This window comes from Sceloporus occidentalis, unplaced genomic scaffold, assembly GCF_023333645.1.
Source record: "Sceloporus occidentalis isolate IW3139 unplaced genomic scaffold, rSceOcc1.0.p SCAF_3, whole genome shotgun sequence".
Taxonomy (NCBI): domain Eukaryota; kingdom Metazoa; phylum Chordata; class Lepidosauria; order Squamata; family Phrynosomatidae; genus Sceloporus; species Sceloporus occidentalis.
This window is the reverse complement of record NW_028316983.1, coordinates 202,851,830-202,879,159: the sequence shown is the minus strand read 5'-3', so window position 1 is coordinate 202,879,159 and position 27,330 is coordinate 202,851,830. Positions and strand designations below refer to the sequence as shown.

General features: G+C 39.7%; 1 protein-coding gene across 1 annotated transcript in view; it reads right to left on the bottom strand.

Moving 5' to 3' along the window:
- LOC149317362 (clavesin-1) overlaps positions 1–19,447 on the bottom strand; it is a 93,482-nt gene extending 74,035 nt beyond the window's left edge. The window contains exons 1-2 of the mRNA XM_089517367.1: positions 19,274–19,447; positions 4,634–5,215 (exon numbers count right to left, since the gene is read on the bottom strand). Coding sequence (XP_089373493.1) covers positions 4,634–5,022 — 389 coding nt within the window. The 5' untranslated portion in view covers positions 5,023–5,215; positions 19,274–19,447. The remainder of the gene's footprint in view (positions 1–4,633; positions 5,216–19,273) is intronic.
- Positions 19,448–27,330: the final 7,883 nt, after the last annotated feature.

Genomic DNA, 27,330 nt, shown 5'->3' with positions numbered 1-27,330 from the left:
TTTGATTGTGTATTCCTGCATGGTATGGATTGGACTTGATGGCCCTTGAAGTCTCTTTCAATTCTACGATTCTATTATTATATAATTTTACTGTGAAGCCACTTCAACTGCCATGACTTCGTCCTAAGAAATCTTGATATTTGTAGTTTTTCTTCTAAAAAATAATTAGGGGAGTGTACCAGAGAATTTCCCTAATTGTTTTTAGCAGAAAAACTGCAAATAAGAGCTAGCATGGTGTAGTGGTTTGAGCACTGGACTACAACTCTGGAGGTCTGGGTGTGATTCCTGGCTTGCCTATGGAACCCCACTGGGTGGGGTTCACACACTCTCAGCCCCAGAAAACCCCATGATAGATTCACCTGGATAGATTACAATACAAAACTCTAAAACAATTTTATGTAATATTATTGCAAGAATATAAGCATCATATGGATTTCTCCCAGCCTAATATATACTCTTTTTCAAGAAGGGTATATGGATGTGAATTGTCCAGCCTGTCAGACCAGTTTCAAATATAGTGTTATGGCTGCCAGTGAAATGATGTCAAACAAATTACTTAATGGCCCAGACTGACTGGTAGATGTTTTCTTAATGGGAGCTAATGGTTGGCAAATAGTAAGAAATCTTCCTTGAGTGTTTGTATAAGCGAGATCACCTAAATGTTGAAGATTACACATCAATCCTCTTTTCTTTAAGGTGGTTGTAGCAAAGGAAATTGTTTTTGATAAAGAAAGAAAGAAACATACAAGAGAGAGGAGGAGGAAGGAAATTGTAAGCCAGTGCTATTCAAAGTAGTGGCCCACAGATTGTTGCTGGTCCATGAGACCTCAGCTGCCAGACCCTGGGTGTTTTCCAAAACCAAAGAAATAATTTTAGCCAATGGACACAAATATAGTGCTGTGATGCCTTAAATAGGAAGCAGAAGTATCAAATTAATGCTTTATCATTAGAGATATCTTATTGCATGTTATTGTGTTATTAATGGTCTCCTAGGATGTAATTGAAACAACTTCTGTCAAACACAAATATCTTTAATAATTTATTCATCTGCAGCTACACTCCACACGAGTAACACCTAGTGTAATTTATAGGTGAACTAAGCTATTTATAGATGAACCATCAAGCAAAGGACACAACTGATTGTTCTAAACGGCAATGAACCAAGTTTACTTAGGTCCAAAACACACTGCAAAAATAATCTAGTTTGAGACTGCTTTAACTCCCCTGACACAGTGCTACAGAATTCTGGGACCTGTAGTTCTGGAGACATTTAGCCTTCCCTATCAGCGATAGCACTGGTGCCACAATAAACTACAATTTGTGGAATGTTAATCTCTATCAAGTAGAAACAGGGCATGTGCCAGTGGCTGTCCTCCTTAATCCTTGTTCTCCTTGTTCCACCATGTATGGAAATCATGTGGCCTGCCAGATGTTTTCCTCACCATCTCTTATGCTGGCTATAAGTGCTAAAACTTGCACTGCAACAAGTGTAACTGGAGGGTGTTATTATATTACAAAATGTAATGGTTATAGTAATAGTTATATTAAAAGTGTGTGTGGGGGGAGAATCCTCAATGAGTCTTAAGAGCTGGAAGTCACCATAGGATTGTTACAAGAAATAGTTTTATAACATCTGCCTTTAGGAATGCCCCCACATATAGCTTGTTAGGTCTATTTAGTATTGATCAGCAGCATACTTTTTCCTCCAGCTGAGTAGTCACTCACAGAAAAATCTTCTAATATTTATAAAGTGTAAAACAGAACACAAATATGCAGATTCAAGCAGCTCTTCCTGCACACTCCAGGTATAGAAGCTAAGCCTTCTTCTTGGAGATATTTTCAATTGCAAGAAATGAAGAAAAGCAAAATGACCACATTGAACAGATTGGATAGTGTGTGACTTTGTTCATTTCACAGAACAATGAGGTTTGTAATAAAATAACATGGAGGAGGGTGCTTAAGGGTTTCTTCTATATTCTGATGGACTAGACCACCATGTCAAACTCATGGCAAGCGTGGCACACAAAGACCCTCTGTTGGCATGTGAGGCCACCAGTGAAAGAGGGAGGGAGAGGAGGGGGAGAAGAAAGTGGTGGCAGAGCTGGTGGTTCCATACCACCAGCTGCCTGCCCATTGGTAAGAGCTAGGAGGGAGGGAGGAAGAGGAGGAGGAAGAGGAAGCAGTGGCTCCATGCCTCCAGCCGCCCGCCTGCCCACTGCTGGTGATAGCCAGGAGGGAAGAAGAGGAAGAGGAAGAGAGAGAAGAGTAGAAGGAAGAGGAAGTGGCAGTGATGGTGGTAGTCCCATGCTGCAAGCCACTCACCCACCCTCCTGCTCACTGCCGGTGAGAGCTGGGAGGGAGGGAGGGAAAAAAGCAGGAGGAAGAGAAAGTGGCGGCAGAGGTGCCCCTTGCCTCCAGCGACTCACCTGCTGCTGGTGTGGGGAGGGAGGGAGGGAGGGAGGGAGGGAGGGACAGGGGAGGAGGAGGAGGCAAGAGGAAGAGGAGGAGAAAGAAGTGGTGGTGGTGTGCCATTTCATCAGAGGGGGGATTCACTATTGCTAGCCTGAGGCTGAGAGTTTGTGTCTTATGTGTGTGCGCGCGTGCGTGCGTGCCGCCTTCAAATCATCCTGGTGACCCTAAGGTGAAACTATCATGAAGTTTTCTTGGCAAGTTTTGTCAGGGGGAGGGTTGCTATTGCTAGCCTGAGGCTGAGACAGTGTGCCTTGGGTTTCTTTCATGGAAATCCTGCCCCTGGGAGTCCTCCCCTGGCACCGGGTGATACCCGGTGCAGGAATGCTACTGAGTTTGGGCACTTGGTCTCTAAAAGTTTTGCCATCACTGGACTACATCATGTGGGGAAATCTTTGAAGTATCAGGTTATAGAAAGATTTGGCTTCAAAGACCTCTTCATCTTTTCTCTCCTTGCTACTTCTATCTCATGGCTTCTCAGGATACTTGCTTCATCATTGTTGTCTGGCAGGAGGGAGCAGAAGGGGCCCTCTATCTTGCCATTCTACCTCTCCCATAAAAAGACAGAGCAGGACTGGAACATCTATTGTAGGAGTCTACCAACATATAACCAGTCTAGACCTTCTAGACAGAGAAGGATATAAGAACAGCTCAGGAAAAATTATTTGGTAATGTTAGCTTGGGGCTTTTTGGGATTTGTAGTCCAAAAGTCAATGTTTTCCATGCTCTGCATCTTGTACCTTTTCCATATTCTTCTGTTTCCTATTGCATCCTTTTAATTATGACTTCTTAAATCATGCAACTGAACAGAGAGATTGGTGTAGCATGACTGAACCAAATGCATTCATTTCCCACAATATCCAGTTGCAACACTTCACATGTCATTGCTTCAAAGTATTATGTTCATTAGAGCTTTCACTTTTTCCCTATTCACAAGAAAGTTATTAATACCATGGACTGAAAAATGTAATTGTTTTAAGCAAAGTGCAATTGCTCTGAACTAATGACTTCAGTCTATCACGTATAAAGTCTAAGCTTTTGCTGCAAACCGCAGCAATCTTGGCAGTTCTTTATTTAATAGTAACATGAAGGAATAAACGATAGTAAGTACATTTTGCAAAACAATGTTACCATTATTGATACCTTGCAATAGCCACAAGAATATGCATGCAGAACTCTGAAACAGAATGTCAATTATTGCTTGGCAACAACCTCTAAATCATTAAAAAGAAAATACAACCTGGAGAGCCTCCAATGGAATCTGTAGAAGAAACCTGAAACAAGTTTCAAGGTGCTCAGTTTTATTTCTAATAAAATAACCATCTTTTGACCATCTTGAAACGTGTCTCTAGATTTTTCTGTGTAAACTCCTTTTAGCAACTATTTGTATTAAATGCCAGGGATTATCACCAAAATGTGTGAACATAGGCAACATTTTAAAATAGTCTCTCATTTTAACAAAATGTGTTCTTGATCACATTTCCAAAATTAGAACCATAGTTTAATTTGATCAATATCATTTAAAAAAATCTTTATAGGATTTTGTTATGGTGTTTTGTGGGGGAGGGGGTTGGCAATCTCATTTAACCATAATCCTTTGCCCTTTAAATCCAACTCTCTTTACACTTTCCTGCAGACCAGGTAAGTGTCTGACGTTTACAGCTCTTGGGTTAATAAAGCAAAAATTTATGGGCACCAGCTGGTATGGAAAGAATGGTCATGAGCAAAGAAGCATTTTCCCTGACTCTTCATATTATTCAGTTTAGAAATAGTCACATGGCATTCTCTGAACAGTTGTGAATGGTTTTTATTTCCTCACCGGTTTGAAAACTACAGTATTGTTACTGTATCTCCAGTGATTATATCACATACACGATATGACCAGCTGTGTGACATAATAGGCACTGAGGAATTTCCTACAAATATTTTGTTAAAGTCTGTAGTATGTATAGGGGGAAAGGAACCAAACATTTGAAGAAAAGATAAAATCAATTATTTGTATACAACTTTGCCTTTCAAATCAATCAAGTGGAGAAATCAATTCAGGATTTAAATATGATTCAAAATACAAAATAACTGTGTTGCCAAAAATATTGCTCTTAATGATAAGTTAATGAATGGTGGACCAAAAGAAGATAAAAGAAGATACACTATCTACATTTACCTACTCTGATCCCAGTTGGCTGCAAAGAGCAGAAGTATCTTCCTGCCATAATGATCACGATTTTCCAGCACTCCTGGGAATCCATCAATCAGGGCTCGCTTGATGCCTGGATCATCAGCCTTGAAATTTTTGAACATATCTAGATTCAATTGACGGTACTGGAAGTATTGAGCCAGTAACCTGAAGGCATCTGTTTGGTGAAACTTTCTGGCTCGAAGAAATCTCAAGATGAAGGCATCATCTGTACGTAAAAATCCAATGTCAGGCCTTGTGATGATCATGTCCCTGACTTGTTGGATATCCTGGTGTAAAACATCTGGGTTTTCATTGAGTTCCAGACGGGCTTTCTCTATAGTCTCTGGACTGAGTCCAGCATGTAAATGGGTCATCTTTACAAAAGTCTTTTCCAAATCCTTAATTTCAGAAAATTAATTACATGAAATGTTGATCCCATTCAGCTAACATCCATTCAAGGGCAGTTAACTGTTGCATTGCCCTGCATATTCACAAATGGAGCTCTCACACTTGATTAATATACCTTCATCTCCATCCAAGGAAATACATTTCTTTTAGCATTGTTCTCTGAAAAACAAACACAGGGTTTTTTTAAATGTATGACTGTAATCAGCTCATTTCCAAGCATTTTATTTTGTCTTTTTATTGCTAATGCAGATATGATTAAAATTTAAAGACAAAAAAAAATCAACAATTTTAGAATGGTACAGTACTTAGTATAATGCCATCACTATATATATTCATTGTGGAAGAGAAGCATTGTGAAAACAGCTTGGTGAATTTATAATTGAACTGAGCATTTAGCAACACTGCTATTGCATAGATTTAACATTATATTACTATTCCATTATATTACAATTCCTTACTTAATTAGGATGGAAAAAATAATGGAAGACACTGAGAGTTTGATCAAGACATTTCTAGACAAAGAAAGGAAGATCCCTTTTAGGTAGCCTAAAGAGACAAGATAGTTTATTGCATTTTTAAATAAGCCAACTTACCTCTTCCATTTTAAAGTCGAATGTGGGATGCAGCTGGGTATTATCACACAGAAAATGATGCTGCTGCTGCCGCCCACCTGAATCCTGCCTAAAACCTGGCTAGATGCCATGCTCAGATTGCTGATTTTCAAAGTCGGGAAGCATCAGCATCAGTGGCATTTTCTGTGTGATAATACCCAGCTGCATCCCATATTTGACTTTAAAAATGGAAGAGGTAAGGTGGCTTATTTAAAAATGCAATAAGCTCCAAGGGTAATAATAATGGCTGTCCCTTTCTCTTTAAATGAAACTCCATTCCTGACAAGACCACAGTTACCTGTACAAATTTCACTGACCAAAATACAAGTCATTGCACAACCAGCAGTTGGACTTCTTTGTCAATAGCCATAATCACAAAAGAAACTCTGGTAAGATTCAGTCTGGTACAATGGCTATATTGCCAAATCTGAAATTGGTGACTGTTCACACTACACAGTTGTAGCACTATGTTTCTTATCTAACAGCCATGGTTACAGTGATGTAGCCAGGGGGGGTCTGTGGGGTCCAGACCCTGCCCTTCCGTTAATTAATGTAAAAATAATATCAACCAAACCTAATCTAATCACAAAATATATGGTGGCACTTAGTCTGGACCCTACCTTCCCAAAATCCTGGCTACGTTCCGGGTTCCATCCTATGAAATTCTGGGATTGTCATCTCAGGGAGAGGTACTTAGACTTTTCAGCAACAGAGTTCCAGAGCCCTATCAAACTACAAACCCCAGGAGGTTGCCCTGACAATTAAAATAGAACCATAGTGCTATAACTGTTCATTGTGTTGAGCGAGAAAGGCCCCTAGGTGAAAATCCCTTTTGACCTCCACCCGACTCCACTCCACTCCAAGTTTCTGCTCCATTCCTTGATCTGGTATATGACCTTCTTGTAACGCTAAACAACAACTGTTTTTGCAACATTCCAAAGATTCAAAGTCACCATTCCCATCTGATTAGTATTTATTTTAAGCAAAGGCATGTTTTGCAAGTCTTCATTTTATCTGTCATCAGTTTAGCATTCTCTCATCAGTTTAGCACTCCTTCAAAAATGCCATTCACATCAGGAGGATTTGTAGTTATTTTTAAAGCTATAATTCCCTCTCTAGAAGTATTTTTCACTGAGGATATAACTTTCATTTAATGGCTTCATCCACTTCAAGGTGACACAGTACGTGCATGAATCAGAGTATCATTCAGTGCTACCATTATTATTTCATCCTCTTGTTCATTTCAGAACTGAGCAAAGAACCCCATGCCATCAGCAACCTACTGGCACTATTTAAGGTCTTTATGCTAGGGGATCACAGTACATAACCACTGTTTACAATGCATTGTCTTCTCTACTGTAAAGTTAATAGTTTAACTGGAGAAGATTAAGGCACATCTACACAGGAGTAATTTTCTGTGATCATTTGTACTCATTCATCTATCCTGATTGTCACAAAGAAACAAGCTTCTTTGTGAGCCCATCACATAGCTCACAGGAGAAAAGATTACAGTGATGATCATTGTCATCGTCATCTTTTATATCCCACCTTTTCCCAAGAAGGCATCATACACAAGAAAAAGATCATTAAAAGGTCAACATTAAAACTGAATTAAACTATTGTTGTTGTGTGCCTCCAAGTTGTTGTTTTTTAAACTTACAGTGACCTTAAGGTGAACGTATCATAGAGTATTCTTGGCAAGTTTCTTCAGAGGGTGTTTTTGTTGCAGTCTTATGAGGTTTAGAGAATGTGACTTGCCCATGGCACCCAGTGGGGCTTTATGCTCGAGCAGGGAATCAAAATATCCAGAGTTGTAGTCCAACACTTGAACCACTAAAACCTGCTGGCTGTCTTAACCATTAACCATATTAAAAACATACACTCTTTTAAAAAGATTTGAAAAAGTTTATTATTTTATTTTATTTTATTTTATTTTATTTATGGTAATTATACCCCGCCCTTCAGCCCTAAAGGCTATCAATAAACAATACAATTCAAAAACAATACAGTATATTGTTTCTGGTAAAAGTGTTAAATTCTAAAAGTCTGTATGAATAATAATAATAATAATAATAATGCCTTTATCTGCTGATGAAAGGATACAAAGAAAGAACCATTCTAACCTCCCTTGGGAGAGATTGCCAACATCTCATATTTCCACAAACTGTACCAGTGAAGGTGGTGGGACTGACAGACGGGCCTCTCCTGGGCACCTCTGAGCAGGCTCATAGCGGTCTGTCAGATAGTCTGGGGCCTTTTTCCCACTATGGTTTAAACCGGATCGTGATTCCAAATGATCCAATTTAAACCATCATGGTTCCCACTTAATTCGAATTATTGAAGCAATTCAGAAAGGGGGAGGCATGGTTTTTACCCATTTTTACCCATTTAAGCCACGTCAAAAAGACTCTGGTAAAATGGGGTGCTTTGGGGTTGAATCGATTCATTTGGAAATCAATTCAGCCCAAGTGGGAACCAGGCGGGTTTGAATTGGATTCAAATCTGCCTTGGTTCCTAGTGGCAGCAGCTTCCCTGGCCTCTCCTCTGCCCCCGGTATGGTAGGAAGGACGAAGGAAGGCATAGCGGGGAAGCCACGGCTGTTGCTTCCTGCACCGATTCTTGAAACTGGTGCAAACATAGTGGAAACTACTCTGTTTGCTGAACCAGTTTCAGGAATCAGTTCAGGAATCGAATCAAGAGGTAAGTGGGAATTAGGCCTGGATCTAAACCTAAGTGAAGTAGGGGACTTTCCTTTGCAGACACACAGGAAGCTGATCCAGCAATCAGCATACACAGGGACTCCTTTACACTCACTGAATGCCATCACTCACAAGAATTTCTCAAATCATTTCAGGGCAGGGAGCAAAAGGGATTGGTACTCTATGCTGAAACAAATGTTCAGGTCCATACATGCATTCATGCACATAGAAGGGGGGGGGGAGTGCAGTGCAGCTCACATGGAACTAGGATACATTTATTTTTCTGATGCAAAATATGAAGACTTCTTGAGAAATTCAGTGTTCTCTTCCTACATAGGAGCCTGTGGCTTCACAAAGGAAGGAGACATGCTGGATCCCAAGGAAACATCTTCTTTGAATTGCAAATGGACATTAAATTTCTTTGACTTTGAAAATCTACCAGTGACCGCATGGCCAAAGGGGGAGGTGCCACCTCAAGGTGAAGCCAGATTAACAGCAAATATCAAGAAAATGTAGAAGAGGGCTAGCATCTCCAAACCTAGGAAATATCACATTGTAGGTAACAATGTTATCTTTAATGTGTTACTTCTGCAGCATAATGAGAGTACAGGATTACATGAAAATTACAACGGGGAAGTGACAACTGGTAGCAGCAGTCCTTTTTGCATCAGTGTTTTACCTTTTCTCTCTACTTTGTAGAGCCAAACATTTTGAGAGTGTCATCCCCCCTAGTTTTTAGATCATTTTCTTACATTTTCGCATGTTCACTTTCCTTCCTTAATGAATTCAGTACTAACTCTTTCCTAAATGATATTGACATAAAAAAAAACTATCTGAAGGAATTCTTGTTTCAGGAAATACTGTAACCACTGAAGAAATAATGCAAATTATCTATAATCTAAAAAATTGGAAGTCTCCTTAAGTTGGTCTTGGGAGTTTTTTTAAATACAAGTTTTGAAAATGAATTAATGCCCTTTATGTGCTCATTGTTAAGTTCTATTATGGAGGCCTTGCCTCTTCTGAATTCTTGGAAGATATCCAAAATTGTAGTGATCTTGAAACCTGACAAGACCTGGAGATGGTTGAATCTTCCCATCCTATTTCCCTGTTAAACCAGCATAATAAAATATTCACAGCAATATTAGCCAAACAACTAAGTAAAATAATTAATTATCATATTGTTCCAGATCAATTTGAATTCCTTAAAGATGACCTATATTAAAGATCCAGTCAGACACCTTTTCAATGTCATTCATTATGGTTCTAAAAACAGATATTTTGTAATCACATCCTTTTATATTGAAAAAGCATTGAACAAATTCAAATGGACTTACTTATTTAAAGTTTGTGCAGAGATGAACATATCTGACACATTTAAAAAAAAGCTGTATGTCCACTGTATAGCTCTCAGAAAGCTATAATTTGTCCAGGAGATATTCATTCTCCACCTGTTACTATTCAATATCATACTTGAAAAGTTCCTGCTCTTTTATATCTCAAATTGCATAAACAATTGTCACACAAAGATCTTACTGCATTCCTATGTCTAGCAGCAAGATTAGAAATAATCTCAAAATGGAAAGGGTTGTCATTAGATCAGTGGTGTACATGTATCTGGAGCATTTTGCTTATGGAAAAATTAACCACACAAGTAAAAATTCTTAAAATGGAAATTATCAGATAATTTTAATGGTATTTGGTTTTCATATTTTGACTTTGCCAACAATCATTCTGATATTGTTTGTCTTCTGAGGTCCCACACAAATTTGTGGGGTGGTGTATTCTCTGTCCCTATATGAAAAAAGCAGGGCATATCATGGTTTATACCTTTGTTATGGTCAGTTTTTAGAAAAATTACTAATTTTAAGACTATATGTGATGCATTTCTCTTTTTTACTGAATGATATAATTCCTGATGTAGGGGCTGTTTTAATAATAAATTTACTTTAAAAACCATTTTTTAAAAAAGTTTTTTTAAAAAAACATAGAACTATGTCCAGTCATAGCTTTTGAATGCATCTCCCTGGTGCATGTCAGGTTTCTCTTTCATAGCATATCATATGCATTTATTATAGCAAATAGTAACACTGGCATAACCATGCTGAAACCCGTGTCTCAAAGTGCATCCTAGCTCTCAGATGGGTCATTGAAGTTCACAGTGCCAGTTGAGAGAGTGATGTTATTGCAGGAATACTATTGGCTGATATCTTTTATTTACTCGGACGATTCCTTTACCCTTACACTTCCTTTCCCTTTATTGTACAATAGCAATGACAACAGATACATAATGGTGGGCTTTTTTAAGCCGTGTGTAAAATGAGTAATGGAAGATGAGTCCTAATAGCCGCTCTGAGTCCCAGTCCTGGGAAAAGAGTGGGAAATAAATAAATAAATAAATTCTAAAACTGGATTATAGAACCAGCCAGCCTTATCATTAGGAAGAGTGATGCAGTCTGTGTCTCAGGTGGCAAATGCTGAGGAACAGCAGATCTTTGGCTGTTCCTCCTGAGTTCCCTGGCCATTTCCCTGTGCTGTGTGTTTTGCATGGCATGTCCTAAACTGGCCTGTCACATTCAGGAGTGGTGGGGGATGCTATTCCATTGCCAGTATACATGTCCTTTATGAATACTCTTATGAGCTGTTTGAGCTGTCTTGGATGGTAGTGGTCTCTCCTTCATTGGAAATCTGCGGTTAATTAGAGATCTTTAAACATCCCTTGGGAGTGTTCCAGTTCTGTGTTCATGCATTGCAGGGGCTTTTATAATCCTTTCCAACTCTATGATTCATGAATTTGTTGCCAGTATCTTGTCCTTCCCAACAGGGAGAAAAATGTTGGGGACCTTATTTTAAATATTGCATTAGCTGCAGTTTAATGAAATCATGCCCATATTGGATTATTTCATCAGTCAGCTTTGTCTTGCTGTAATGAAAGTGCTTTTGTCATTTAGAAGATCTCTGACATGCACATCTGCCAAGTGACAGGAGATATATAGTCCAGCGCTGGAAATGGGGAAGATGAGAGTTTCTACAATGCAGTAGAAGAGGTGATAACTGTGTATATCTAAGGTTGTGTAAATCATTTTCTTTTCTGAGACTGCCAAATACCAGATTGATATGTACCAGTGTATCACTAAATGATACAATGTCTGAGCAACTGAATGATATTGACTTCTGTGAAATATATTTCGAGACAGGGCTGTTCAGGTTTACAGTTATTCTGAAACAGCCCACCTTACATGTATAAAATTTAGTAACTACACCATAATGCTATTAGGGGGGAAACAGCTCGTTCTATTGTACATGCTGGTGCATAATTCATTTTTACAAGCCTTCTTTCATACTAACATCTGGCTTTAAAGCAATATGTAGGCAACCAGAATAATCAATATTGCTTTGAACAGCAGGGCTGTTTCCTGAAAGTATTACTAGGTGTTAACTACTATTGCTCCATTGAGATATGCTTACCTAGCCACTGAAGAGTTGCCTGCCATAGTGCTTTCATTTGTAAACATGCCCCTCATGCTTAGTTTGTTGTTGCTCATATAAATGCCTTCTGAGAATGCATATTGTATTTCAATGGTTTCATTCTGGTCCACTCAGTTCCCAGGGGCCGTGCATGGAATAATTCCCATAAGACAAAATAGATACTGATATCTCTCATTCTGCCAATTGTACAGACATAAGAGTCCATGAGTAGACAACATGACAAGAGCATTATTGTGGTTATGAGTTAGAAAGGGTATGGACACCATAGCACAAGCATTTATGAGTAGATACCATAAGAGGCATCAAATTATGGAGAAAAGGAAATGTTGTTAGACTCCAGTTCTCACCATTTTTAGCTGTCATCACTCATCGCTAACCAATGGTGAGGGATAATGGAAACTGCAGTCCAATAGCACATGAACAGCTACACACCTCCCATCCCTGGAGCAGAGGATGAAGTTCTGTATATAAACAGAGAAAATGTCCACAAGTCTCCTATTCTCTGGAACAGCCTGGTACCCTACTTATCCATTCTCACATGCTGGAGAAGGAAAGAGAAGGGAAAGTGGGCTCTCTTCTGCTTAGCAAGGATCCCACTGTATATAGGCACTGTGCCACTGGTAGACTGGATTGATTCTTAGCTATTTTAAAATAGTAACCCATATATTTCAAAGCCATGACTTTCAGCTGTTGGACTAATATATAAACAGCCAGCATGGTATAGTGATTCAATTCCTAGCTCAGCTGTGAAACCCACTGGGTGACCTTGGCCAAGTCATACATTCTCAGCCTCAGGGAAGGTAATGGCAAACCTCCTCAGAAAAAATCTTGCCAAGAAAATTTCATGATAGGTTTGCCTAAGGGTTGACATAAGTTGGAAATGACTTGAAGACACATACCACATACACATACTCATGCAATCGGAAGTAACAATGAATGTCTAATGTTGCAATCCAAGGAGCGAATAGATGGACAGCTAGCTTGGTATTGCACATTCACTCATCTGTGTGAATGTGTTACTTCTGACTTTTTAGTGTTGGTATGCAATAGAAACTTTGCTATGTTGATTGTAAACATTTAACGGGCTTTTTGTGTGGCTGTTAACCATTTAACTAATTAAGCTGATGAAGCATCTGCCTTTATCAGACTAATCAATTAATCGATTCATGTTTTGTAATGGCATATTACCAGTACTTCAGTGTATGTACTTTTTGGGATACTGAATGAAGTAGAAGTCGCTTTTGTTTGGTGAGAGCCCAGATAGAGATAAAGAGAGTACATTATGAACTTCAAAGTTTTGCCAGCTACATAGTCCTCAACAATCTCCTAAGGTTATTAGCATTAGTAGTAGTAATAGTAGTATTCTGACCTTTCTGTAACCCTGAGACTCAGGCTCTTGTCAATACTAACGTGCAAAAATTAGAATATAATTAAACTTGGGATCACAAAATCCATGGATAAACAATATATTTAATTAATGGATAATCTAAAATACTTGCATTATAAAGCAAGAATAAAAAACAGCCAGAACAGCCCTAGCCCCGATAAAAAGTCGATTCCCAAAGTCTTATTGACTTAAGAAAATCTTTGCCTGCTGCCAGAAAAAAACACCATGGAGGGAGGCAGTCTACCTTCTTCAGGAAGAACGTATCAGAGCCTGCTAGAGGCTCCTCTTCTATATTTCTAGATGTATCAGCGAGGGTGGTGGTATCAAGAGGAGGCCTCCCCTGAAAATCTCAAATCTGAGGTTGGTTCACATGGGAGAATATGGTATTTCACCTAACCTAGAGCTGAGCTATATAGACCTTGTTCACACTTGGGAATAGGAGAGTGGGATCATCAGTTTTCTGGAGGAAACTCCCAGTTCCCCCTCCCAAACAAGACTAGATTTACAGGTTATAGATAGCACAGTGGTGGTTTCTATGATGGTTCTATAATCTCCATCTCTTTTCCATACATGGACTGTGGAGCAGGAACTGGATCACACTACCAGACCTGCCCCTAATCTCTGCATGTTAACTGGACAGTGAGAATGGCTGAGCACACACAAAAACTGTATGCTTGTAGGCTTTGTGTAATCGAACTCCCCAATCATGTGTGTGGACCGGACCCACATAGTCACCCCAAATAAACAAAATTGTCTTTAATTTTCATATATATCAATTAAAATTGGGCCTCAGCAGCTAACCAACTCGAGCTTTGTTGATTAATCTACCAATTAAGGATGTTATCTTCTACCAGTTTATCTGGAGGAAAACATCACTTGACTCAATGGAACTTACCTCTGAATACAATACATATTACAAAATTAAACTATAAGCTGATTGCAGTTTATAGCAAACTTTTAAAAGAAAATCTTGGTAGTACACTAAGGTTGAGTCTATTTTTTGTTTTTTAATACCCATTTCCCTACAGAAGAACAAATTGAGACATTTCAAGATAAGTCAAATGAAACATCACAGATTAAGAGAGGGGCTGTAGCACATGGATAATATATTATTCTAATGTTTCTAGAAACTAAATGGCATGTAGGTGTTGAGATATGGACAATGTCAGTTTGGTGGAGCTATTTGGAGAAATAGTAGTCTCATTCCATCTCAGCAGGCATTACCAGCTGGTTTATGAACTCACTGTGCATTTGTTGAATTTGAACTGAAACGTCCTACAGATGCAGCCTCTTCCCAGAATGACAGTCTATGTATTGACACTTCTCACAGGGAGGCAATCTGAGCAGTAGTGTTCAGGTGTTTCCTCACTTTTTTTTCCCACATAAGAATTCCCCCCCTGTTGTTGCTTTCCTTACACAAAAATGATACATTTAGACAGGAAGAGGATCCTGTATGTGTGGAGGTCATTCCACACAAGCAAGATCCTTGATCCTCATGCGGGAAGCCTCCACAGAAACATCCATCTCTCTTCTTCAGATACATCACTTTCCATGTGAAGAAAGTGGAGACGGAGGTTCTGAGACCAAGTACTCCCCTGATCCACTGTCATTCTCATGGAAAGAAGCCACACATGGGACCTGCAATAAATTTCATGTGAGACAAGTCCATAGGACAGGGGTCAACACTGAAAAAGCCCCGTCTCTATTGGCTGTCAGGCTTACTGGTCTTGGTGGCAGATCAATAAACAGGGCCTCTGAGTTTGATTATAAAACATCTGAAGATGCCTACGGGTACTGGAAATCCTTCAAATAAACTGAATTCAAACCATTTAGATAAAGGTCAACATTAGAACTTTGAATCGGACCCAAAATTACATTGGCAATGTTGTTAAGTGCCTTCAAGTTGTCTCTAGTTTATGGTGACTTTCTTTGCCAAGATTTGTTCAGGAGGGGTTGCCATTGCTTTCCTCTGAGAGTTTGACTTGCAGAAGGTCATCCAGTCACTTTCCATGGTCAAGTGGGGATTTGGACCCTGTTCTCCTGGCTCCTAATCCAGTATTCATACAGCGCCCTGGCTAGTACAAGATTAGTGTAACATATCTGACTATCACAACAAGGATTAACTTTCTGTATTCTGCAGCAGCAAAAATTCCAAAATGATATCCAAAGACCATGCAACACAGAGTGCATTACATTAGTTCAGTATAGATGTAACAAGGGTTTGTATAACTGGGACCAGGTCTACTAGTTATGGTATCACACACAGTGTCCCACACAGAACTATGACTGCTATGAATACTATCAATAATGTGAATACTATGAATCAGGAATACTATTTTCTCTGTAGTTTGACCTAGGTTTTGGACAATTAATTTCTAAATGTATTAACAATCTCTCTTGATTGTAATAATTGTGTGTGTACACATGCACGTCCATGCACACTTTTAAAATTTTATTTTCAAAAGAAAAGAGTGCAGCCAGATGCTAATAAACACTGAGAAATGAGACTGTTTAGAAGAGGAGGAGCACAAGCTTACAACAATAGAGTGATTTAACTCATTGTCACATTAATCAATGCCTGCTAGCATGATAGGACTTCCTTTCTCCTCCTCTCCTTTCTCTTGCAGGGAAAAGATGATCATCTTTCTTCTGATCCCCCCCAAAAGAAGTAATTCCATCAGTAGGGTGAGCTCTTCTAAATAACTTTAGAACAATCATGTGTAACTTATGCTTAGCTTTCTGTCTATACATCTTCAAGGTGGACATCCACTAACATCATTTAAAAATACAAGCAATGAAGGTGATAAATATTTTCACTTTGCCATAAATGCTGTTTTGTTTGCTTAGAAAATTTTTTGTCATGAGTTCTGATACCTGACTCCCAAATGCATGTATACTTGCTGTATTAAAAAAAATGAACATATCAGAATTATTTGATGACTTAAAACTATTCTCCCTCCCTCTCTCCCCCTCTCTGCCTCCCTTAATTTATTTTGTGTTTTTTACTCTGGAGACTGTACAAACAAAATATGTTTAAAAGCTTTTAAAGTTTAAAATCACAAAATTATGAATGTCTATGAATTTAACAATTAGGATATACCTAGGTATTGTACCCAAATACAGAAATGTTTTGAACCCGTGTGGGATAATGGGTTGTGTGCTGGATTTGCCAAGAAATCTCTATGACAGGGTCACCATACGTTGGAGTTGACTTAAAGGCACACAACAATAACAGCAAACTGAGATATGTTGGATGGCATAGTTTTCAATGACGATTCACTACAGTTACTACTATTATAATTCCCAACTACTGTAATAGGAGGTGTCTCCTGGTAACAATGTCCTGTTAGTGAAATTGCATCTGCAAGCAGCACCAACTATGTGTGGCTGTTTAACAGGATGTTGCAGTGATGCCAGAAGGGAAATGTGTGGGCACCATAGGAAACCAGACAGTACTGTAGAATGACTCAGTATTACAGTGTATGTTCATACTGATAGAATATTAATGTAATAAATAACATTTAAACTATATTCATTTCATGTCTATTAGGCATGTGTGGCAGAAACTGTTGACAAAATACCCTCCTTAATTACTTCCCAAAGGAAATATGAATTGGGGAGGAACCATTACTTTGCACTCATGCACCCACAGGTCCTGTGCCATCCCAATTATGTCATTCTTTCAGGAAAGGAGTGACTTTGGATCTGGCATGCTCTAGATCTCAACATTTTTTAAAAAATGTTTGTAGAGAAATTGGACTTTAATTAATAGGAATTCCGTAATACTGAGTGCAACTTCAATCTCATTTTCTTTGAATTTACATGCTACCCAACCATGAAGATGTGTATTTATATGTAACTGTATGCTAGGGTAAGCATTAGAAATCCTTGAAGAAGACCCAAAAGAAATGCCAGAAAATTCTGATGCCCATAAAACTCAAAGCAACACAAGTGGCTTATGGCCAGTTTTCACCCATATTTTAGTGATCAGCTGATGAATTATGGCATTTATCATAGCCAGCAATAGAAGTCTGGAAAGAGGCATGGTACAAACATTTCAGCAGATACCGGTAAATCTCAAGGCCAACAACCCAACCTCTGTTTTTTACTGATAGAGGACAGTATTTACTCATGCACAGTTGTATGTGTCAAACATGAAACTTATGACACAACCATTTCTAGGATCTACCTGTAAATGTTAAGAATTACCATGTGCTTTCGGCAAATTGCACTTGCATTTCCTCCACCATCCCTTCTTCTCCCTGAAGAATGTGTACTTGTTGTGGCAGAATGCTGCTTTATAGTTGCATATGTACAAATAAAGACACTTCTGTGCTTCATATAAGAAATTATATACTTAAAAACTATTAGAAATTATTTTCTTAAAAATAATGACTGCTGATTTTAGTATAGCTCTCAGATACGTATTGAAAAGAAACAAAGGTTTCCTTGCTTTGTGGCAATCTACTGAGCTAAATTAAACAGATGGTTTAATACTATGTATCAAACCTGTCTGCAAATATATATTGCTCTGTAAAACATTGCCTTGCAGGCCCAATTCTGCAGTTTCTAGTTATTGAACTCAATACTTGATTAGACAACACATATAAGCAAAGATTGCTGGGCAAAATCTCTGTGAAAAATGGAAACAGACTGTTATTATTATACATAACATTTGCTTAAGATGATCAGAAAGCTCTTTCTTTTTGGTTTCTAAAAATCCTCTGTGAGGATCACACAGTGGAGATGAGTCAACAAGAATGGGAGGATTATCAGCAAAGATGACAAAAATCATTAATTATCTTTAAAACATGAAATGATACAAATCCACTAATGTGCAAGTTAGATGGTTGCAGGGAAATTGGCTAAGCTTGTGTTTTAAGTGACAACAAAACCTGCTACCAGCTGGAAGAGTGAACTCATACCTTTGCTGTTTGGTGCATGACATCATGCTATTATATAACGTCATTTTACTTGTTGGCAATGCACTAACTTTTAATGCACCAGGACAATCTGTATTATCCTCTGATTATATGATGAAAGCCCAAGAAATCTCTCTCTCTCTCTCTCTCTCTCTTTCTCATCTGTTCTTTTCTTTCCAATATAAAGCAATCACTGACTACTTATGAACAAAGACCAGCCATCTGTCCTGTAACTTTAATATTATTCTCTTCCCCACCCCATCCCAATTTCACCCCAGTTGAATAGTGGTCCCTTGGCACAGGCCACTAGGAAGGATTTGCATTACTGGGACTGTATTGTAAAACCATGACAATAGACTATTTCAATGAATTTGGGGCATACATGCCTGGATGGGTGCTAAATGCATGCCCCTTAACTCTACTAAGCACCGCACAAGGTGGGGGTGGGGGAGAAAACCATAAACAATGGCTTACTTTCTGCAGTAAAGCAAACAGGAGGGAAGCAAAAGGGTGGAAGTCCTTCATCCTCCCTCCTCCCTTATCCCACTGATCTCCCATTGAGAAGCAAATTCGATTGACCCTATTTGTTTTCTCCATCACATCCTGGAGGAGGCTGAGAGCAAATTTTTTTGTAGTAGCACTGACCTCCTGATCTTTACAACTGCCCCATTTCTCTAATGGAGGGGGGGGACCAGCACTGGCCTTCCCTCCCTTTTCCCCTCCAAAGCCATCAGCCAGGCGTTGCTTTCTCCAAATCACAACCTTCATCTGAAGCCCCCTTTCCCCCCAACTTGTGCCTTATCTGGGACCCTTGAGGGTTGGTAGGGATCCCTTCCCATTGCTTTCTTAAATTTCCCCCTCCTTTTCCCCCTGAGTATTGCAAGAGGCTCAGCCTGAGCAAATATGGGGGGAGCAAAATTCTAAGGGAGAAACCAGGCGAAGGAAGGGATGGGGAGTGGAGCTGGCTTGCAGGGGGAGCTGTCCAGGGTGGATGGTGCTGAAACGCCGCAGCCATGGCATTGCAACAAAAATCAAAGCGGGGGCGGGGGGGGGAGGAAGAGAGCAGGAGGGAAGCCTTGGCAAACACACACAAAAGACACCATCCCAAATACCTTCAGAGCCCTAGGCAGCGCATCCTTGGGTGAGGCTCTCTGCAGGAATCCTTGCTTCCAAGATGGGTGGGTGGTGGGAGGGATGCTGCCTGTATGCCTCAGCCTCCGATCTTAGGGAAGAGCTGGCAAGGAGTGAGCCTAGGCTCCACAGGGCTGGGCATTTTGGGGTGGGTGCACGCGCCTTGGCCACACCATCCCTCTTCTCCCCCGGGTCCTAAATGCCTTCCCTCTTTCAGCCTGGTCCTGGAACTGGGATGCACCCTTTTCGAACCCATGGCAAGGAGATCCTTCCTGTGTGATAGATATACACACAGGGAACGGCATAGGGAGAAAGAATTGCCTGCTGCATCCTGTGCTGAGCTCATGAAATGCACAATTTGCAGATATAAACATGGGAAAGGAAAACCCAACTCCATTCCCCTATATACCTTTACTTTGTGTGGGAGGGGAGCCAAAAACCTCAGACTCACAGTCTTCATAGAGTTCCTTTCTTTTTCTGCTTAGGATCCTATACATTTACTTGTGGGGAGGGGGAGCCAAAAGCCCAGACCCACAGTCTTCATAGAGTTCCTTTCTTTTTCTGCTCAGGAGCCTACAGGTCTTCCAGTTGCAAAATGGGAGGTGGGGGCATGAGTTATCAATTTCCTCACCTGTGCATGCATATATGAAAGCAGACAATTATACAAATTCTGGACAAGATGCCATCAATGGGTCTTGAAGGGTGCAAGTTCAAGGGTAGCCACATTGGGTAGCAAAATGCATAAAACCCACAATCCACAAAAGAGATATGCCTTTATTGGCCAACCAAAATGCAGAAAAAGCATCATGCAATCTTTCAAAGCTTCACTGCCTTCTTTATCACATGCATGTGACAAAGTATGCTCAAGTCTACAAAAGCTCACACTACCATTTTCTTTCTTTCAGTTAGTCTCAGAGGTGCTGCAAGATCCCTTGGCTTCTTCATCAGGCAAAGATGTTAAAAATCGTACAGGAGAAAAAAGGTGAAGATTTTAGAGTCAAAGATATCCTGCCTCAGATGTTACTTTGTTGTCAGTTAAGGCAGCACTGAGGGAATTCAATGCAAGCATCTTTCTTGACCATATGAGGACCAGGGTAAAAGGGTAAGAAAAGACAGATAATATAATTTCAACTCCATTAGCAACAGAAAAGTAGCTTCCCTTGATATCCAGCTATCCATGTCCTGTGTGAAGCTAACTGCTCTTTTCATAGAGTTCATTGAATTTTTCAGGGAGTCGATGTACTGTTACATCTGGAAAAACGTTTAGGTGCTGTATGTGGAAAACTTAATTGTAGTCCAATGAAAGAGTTTTACCTTTGTCAGAGGTAAAAATCTCATAGAAGTAAGTCCCAGTCCATTGCTTCCACAGTTTCTTCTGTTGTGTCAACATTTGCTATCTTCAAATCCAGGAAACATATTCAAGGGCAGCTTTGTTGGCTGTACAGCAAAGTACAACAGAAACGAAGCAACATATTTGGATATTTTGAAGCTACCAGATTTTGCCACAAGGGAAGCTTTCTGACCACTTAGAATTTGTACAACTAGAATTCACCACTGAGAACTCTACAATAGGAATGGATAAAAGTGTGGCATTCCAACTGTTTCTGGATGGCAATGCCCATCATTAGAATTAAATTGAGGAAAATAAGAATCAACAACTGGAGGACCATAGGGTTTTCTCCTGTGATATTGGGGGAGGGGGAGGGGACCCTAAATGTTGATTTAAGTCAAGACTACAGAGCAAGAGTTGGCAAATGTAGCCATCCAGATAATGTTGGATTATATCTCCCACAACTCCTATCTAGCATAGCCAGTGATGAGGAATTTTCTTCACTCTGCTAGCTCAGCCAATGAAGTTTTCTATATCTGGGCTTTGACAGTTTTTTCATCTCTGCTGTCTCAGCCCAGGATTTTCTCTGCCCCGTCCAGATTCGCCCCTTTTCACTTGCTGCCCCTCACTCCTGGAACCTCCTTCCCCCACAAGCAAGGGTCATCACTTCTTTAACTAGTTTCAAAACTAGTTGAAGACCATCCTGTTCAGAGAAGTGTTCCCAGGCATTGCATGACTATTATTTGCTATTTGATGTTTTTAATTTATTGCCTGTTTTATTGAACCCTTTCCTGTATTGTTATGTATTATTTATATGTATTATGCTACTATTTTTTAGATTGTACGCCATGGGCAGGTTTACTCGTATCTATTTTATTGTTTGTATGTACAGCACTGTGCAAATCTACAGCACTATATAAATAAAGCATAATAATATCTGTTCTGTGCCACAGAACATCTAAAGCTGTGGCCAAAGAGCATAAACATGTATTTTTGGATGTAGGCCTTTCTTTCCCAACTTGATGCTATCCAGATTTTTTAGAATGCAGATCCCATCATTTCTGATCATTGCCATGATGGCTGAAAGTCATAGAAACTGTAGCGCAAAACAACTGGAGGTCAACAGGTTAGAGAACAGCAACAAATTATTTTGGTGTCATTTATAGATAACATGAAGCATTTGCAGTTTGGCAAGCTGCATGTATAGAAGTTCTACAATGTAGGAGCCTTTGTATGAGCAGAAATAGCACTTACTCTGCTAGGCACAGGTATAGGTAAAAGAATGCCTCTCCACTTAGTGAAATCCCTCTTCTTAGTGCATTCATATTAGATGAGGCCTATCATTTTAAGATAGATGGGGATAAAATTTGTGGGAGAAATATAGCAGTTAATAGAAATCTACTAGCCTAGTAGAATCACAGTAGTGTAGTGATTTGAATGTTGAATTAAGACACTGGGAGACCAGGGCTGAAATCTCTACTTGGCCCTGGAAGCCCACTGGATGACCCTGTGCAAGTCACGTTCTCTGAATCTCAGAAGAAGGCAAGAGCATACATACTCTGAACAAATTCTGCCAAGAAAACACTGTGATAAGTTTACCTTAGGGTCAACACAAATCAGAAATGCACACAACAAACAAACAAACAACAAGATCTTTCATTGCTCATTCATGAACTACATGATATTATTATTATTATTATTATTATTATTATTATTATTATTATTATTAACCTTTATTTATAAAGCGCTGTAAATGTACACAGCACTGTACATACAATCTTTTTAATTGGACGGTTCCCTGCCCTCAGGCTTACAATCTAGAAAGACAAGACACAAAGGGAGTGGTGGTGGGGAAGGGGCATCTCTAGTAGGATAATACATATAAAATACATAGCAATACAGGAAATGATTCAATAAAACAGACAACAAAAGAACATCAAATAGCAAGTGACAATTATGCAATGCCTGGGAACGCTGCCCTGAACAGAATGGTCTTCAACTCCATTTTGAAGCTGGTTAAAGAAGTGATGGCTCTTAAAGGAACAAAAATTATGAATTAACCAGAGAATTCTTCTTCCCTAATCTACAGTTGTCATATGCAGTTACAGTATTTCCTTTCCAATTAGCTCACTTGAAGGTTCAGATTTAAAAAGATATTTACCAGTGTTTTTGGAATTGATTGCTCTTCAGTAAAGTTAAACATACTGTCACATTCTACCCAGTTTTACAATACATTCTAACCATCTATTTTCCATTAATATGTGGCAGGGGAAAATAGTCACATATCATGAAAAAGGTTTGTAATGGCATGTCCTGGTGATGTGGTTTAAAAACACAGCAGGTGATTCTTCCATTTCTTCCAAACAATTCAACTTGTTTATTTTCCTCTCACTAAATGTACATACAATATTTATAATATGGAGGGAAATGTGCAGCCTATGGGCCTCACACAGCCCCCAAGGATGTTTTTGGGCCAAATAAATGTCTCTGGCCCCACTACATTTTGTTTTGCCCTTTATAAGGCCAATAGGGCCACCCAAACCACTGGGGGAATGTTTTTGGCCCTTTTGCTATGTCTGAGATCCTTTGAAACCATATTAAGCCTAGACTAGGTGATCATTTAATCTCTTCCTGTTTAGAAATAAACCTTTTCTAGGCCTTGGATAGGTCACATAGAGTGCAAACACAGCAAAATTACCAATAGCTCCCCTCCTACAAATCAGAAGTGTTGTGACTATTGTTTTTTGTAGGGCTTTCAGGCTATGTGGCCATGTTCTAGAAGAGTTTCTTCCTGACATTTCACCAGCATCTGTGGCTGGCATCTTCAGAGAAGAAGCCAGCCATAGATCCTGGCGAAATGTCAGGATTAAACTCTTCTAGAACATGGCCACAAAGCCCAAAACCCCCACAAAAGACCTATGGATGCCGGCCATGAAAGCCTTTGACTCCATGTTGTGAGTATTGTTCATTAGGGGGGACAAAGCAAAAAAATGACAGCCAGAATTTGGGAAGGATGAAAATGGAAGTGTCAGCCCTCCAGTGTCCTGTGGGTTCTCAAACAGAGCCTTCCACTGAGATTAAATATACCCACCCCAAACCATTGTCCATCCTGTGCTTACTCTAAATTCTACCAAGACACCACGTCTTAAATTTTAAATCTTGCCCAGCATAACCAGTGCTAACAAGCAACACCTGCTAAAATTCCCTCTTTTAAACAATCATTAAAGGTACAGGAGCCTCGTTGAGTTTTCACTCTGGCAACCACTAGCAAAAACACAAATTGCCCATGAAGAGCCTAGAATAGATGTGGGAAAATAAAAGTCCAGAGAGAAAGACATTGCTATTATCAAGATACTAGTCTTAGGAGATCAGAAGTCAAAGCTTTATCTGGAGAGCAAAATGCTCGTTTCAAATCTTTTGTACAGGGAGAATCGATATGGTTCAGATTTATTCTGTGATACCCTGATCCCATACGCTAGCCTATCTAGGAGGAGAAAAAACCAGGTTAATCTGTTAAAAGCAAAAGCTACAGCAAATCAACACATTTATTATAGTACAGGTTTTGTGGACTAGCATCAATGTCATCATTGCAGAAAGCTTTATCCTGCTGTGTAATGGTGATGTGAATAGCCACTGTGGGGGTTGTTTGTTTGGCATTCCTTTAAACTTTAGTCAAACTGCTAGAGGAAGTGCTTTTCATGTTTAATGATAGTTGACCCCTGTGTTTACTTCTTTTTTCCTTCCTAGGCCTCCATGTATATATCCCTGTCAACACATCTGATGTAGTGGAATCTGCTTCACCAAAGCAGAATGCCAGAATACATTTCCTAGTTTTCATGGTGTTAACAGGCAGCGGTATAGTAAAACCAGAGACAGATTTTATGCAGATGAATGTGAAAAAAGAATGGAATGGATTTTCCAATGATAAAAAACCAGATGTAAAAGTGGCACTGATCAGAAATAGCCTAATTTATCCAGACTTACTGAGTAAGGATATTTGCAGTCTGTGCTGAGGGAACAGGAAGCCAGAATGGTGAACTGGCTTGAGGGTTGGACTAGGAGAATAGGATATGATTCCCCACTCAGCTGCAGAAACCAGCTGAGTGACCTTGGACGAGTCCCACTCTGTCAGTTTAACAGGACAACAGAGGCAAGCCTCTCGGAATAAATCTTGCCAAGAAAACTGCCTGATAGGCTCGCCATTGTAAAGGCACCAGATCCTGGATCATCTTGAAAACAAAGCAGGTTCAGCTCTGGTTAGTACTTGGATGGGAAACCACCAATGAATACCAGGTGCTGTAGGCTTTATTTCAGAGGAAGGAACTGGCAAAACCACCTCTGTGAATTCCTTGCCTAAGAACATCTTATGAAATTCATGGGTTTGCTGTAAGTTGACAGCTGACTTGAAGGCACATACACACACAAGTCAGAAGAAACATGAAGGAACATAACAATAACAAGGCAAGGCAATAGGTCAGCCAGCAATGGCCAGCTTGTGTAGAGCTGACTGAGGTAGTCCTTGCCTCTGCTGCTGCTTCCTGCTAAGTACAAATAGTGATGTAGTGGAGTCAGGCATTGCAGAATAAAAGCTCTGGGACTTTTTGGAAAGAAGGGGAAATGACATCAGCTGTCATCGTTCTTCCCTGTTCTCTTTCAGTTTGGTGTCAATTCTCACAGAAGCTGAAGTCAGCAGATGGATAGGATTTTCTAATACTGTATACTGTTGTGAGTTGTGCACTATGGTTTTATTTTAACTGTCTGGTGAGGCATTATGGCTCTCTAGCTGAGAATTCTACATACATCTCTATAAAAATTCAAATCCCAGGATCCATAACATGTCATGGCAAGTAAAATGGAACCATAGCGCTATAACTGTGTAGTGTGAAAGGGCCCCTGGTTACAGGACCCATGATAGATTGGTCATTTTTTACCACTGGGGGGGGGGGGGACTCCCCCAGCAATGAAATAATACAGCACCCTACAGATTTAACATTTTGTAATTGTAGGAAATATGTGGTCAGGCATACCTTAGCAGTGGGAGTGTTATCATTTCAGTTGTGGGGATACAGCATCATTAAGATTGGGGTCAGGGAGAGAAATGAGAGTGTATTATCAGATTAAAAATCCCATCCCAGGAACAGCAAGTGTCTAAATCACCTTCCTCCTTCCCACTGGTAACTAGACTAGCCCATCACAAGCCTTGACAGCTGCCAGACATGGGAAATTTTGAGACAGAGAAGAAGGGCAAGAGAATAGTCCTCTATGCCTCCTCCAAAAAGGGACTTAAATGCACCCAGCTGCATCTATGTGTATATATGTCACTCACTGACAATATGCTGATCACATCAGAGAGACAGCTAGGTCAGAAGTAGCAATGGATGTTGAGTTTTCCAAACTGGTAAAGCTGTGTGACCAAACTGTAAGGTAGTGTTTTTATGTATTTCATTTGTTCCTTGTCACTGTCTTCTGTTGATCTATACAGTCTGTAAATAACCCCTGGAAGTTTGATAACTGCATACCTCCAACATTTCACACATGAAAACCAGAACACATGTGGTCAAGCAACATCAGATTGTAGTCAAGATGACAAAAGGAAAAACACATAAACTAGGGGAGTGGACAACAGTTTCCATTCCCCTGAGTCTACAGTTTAGGGCAATATTTTTCCTTCTTCTCTCCCCCCCCCCCCCCCCAAGCTGAATTCACTGAGTGCAAACTACCCATGGTCATCTTAAACATCCTATCCTTGGCAAGATTTGAACTCAGTTTGCAAAAGCTAAAGAAAGATGTGGACAAAGTGAGGAAATGAGAAGATGAGAGAGAACTTGGGACATTTTAAATGCATTTGAAAAAGTGGAACAACAAAGGTAGTCAGGACTGTCCCTGACAAACTGGGACAGTTGGAGTGTATGCAACTGGTTGGAACAGTTTAATAGGTATGTTAGCTAGGGGATTTTGGGAGCTGTACTCCAAAAAGTAATTTTTACAAACTCTGATGGAAGCTGATTCCCAATAGCTCAACATATCTTCTCAGCCTCGGGTGGCAGCAATGAGAAGGATTAAGACTAGAAGACCTATATTTAATCCTTAAATTAAAATAAAGATGGGGAAATCCACTTGTTTACTTTCTCCTGGATTCAGATTTTCTGAAACAAAGTTCCCCATTTGCACCAACTAAATTTGGTATTATTTATTTATTTATTTAATCACTTACTTATTTATTTATTTATCCCTCATATTTCCTGCAAGCTCAAGGCAGTGCCCATGGCTTTCCTTCTTCCCACTTTATCCTCACAATAACCATGTAAGGTTGATAACAAAAATTTCCAATGTCAGGAGGATCAGGTTGAACATGCTTGCCTGCCATAAATGATGGGTTCCTTTTTTTTTCATCCTGACTTTATTTTTTAACATATTTTTATTCAAGAATTATTCACACACATTAAAACATGAACATGAATACAAATTCAATACAAACATCTACATAGGTGCTGTGCAGACTGGCAGGAAAAGCCAGGTTGGGGACGGAGTCAGGTTGTGGTGCCCATATGACGCATGCCACCCCCAGGCTGGCGTGACGCCACACACTGCACCACACAGCATGCAGCGTCATGGCACTCCACATGATGCAGCGCCAAAGAGCACTGTAAAGCCATGGTACGACAGCTCTTGCACCGTTTGCAGGGCGCAAAAAGGAGCCACTTATTG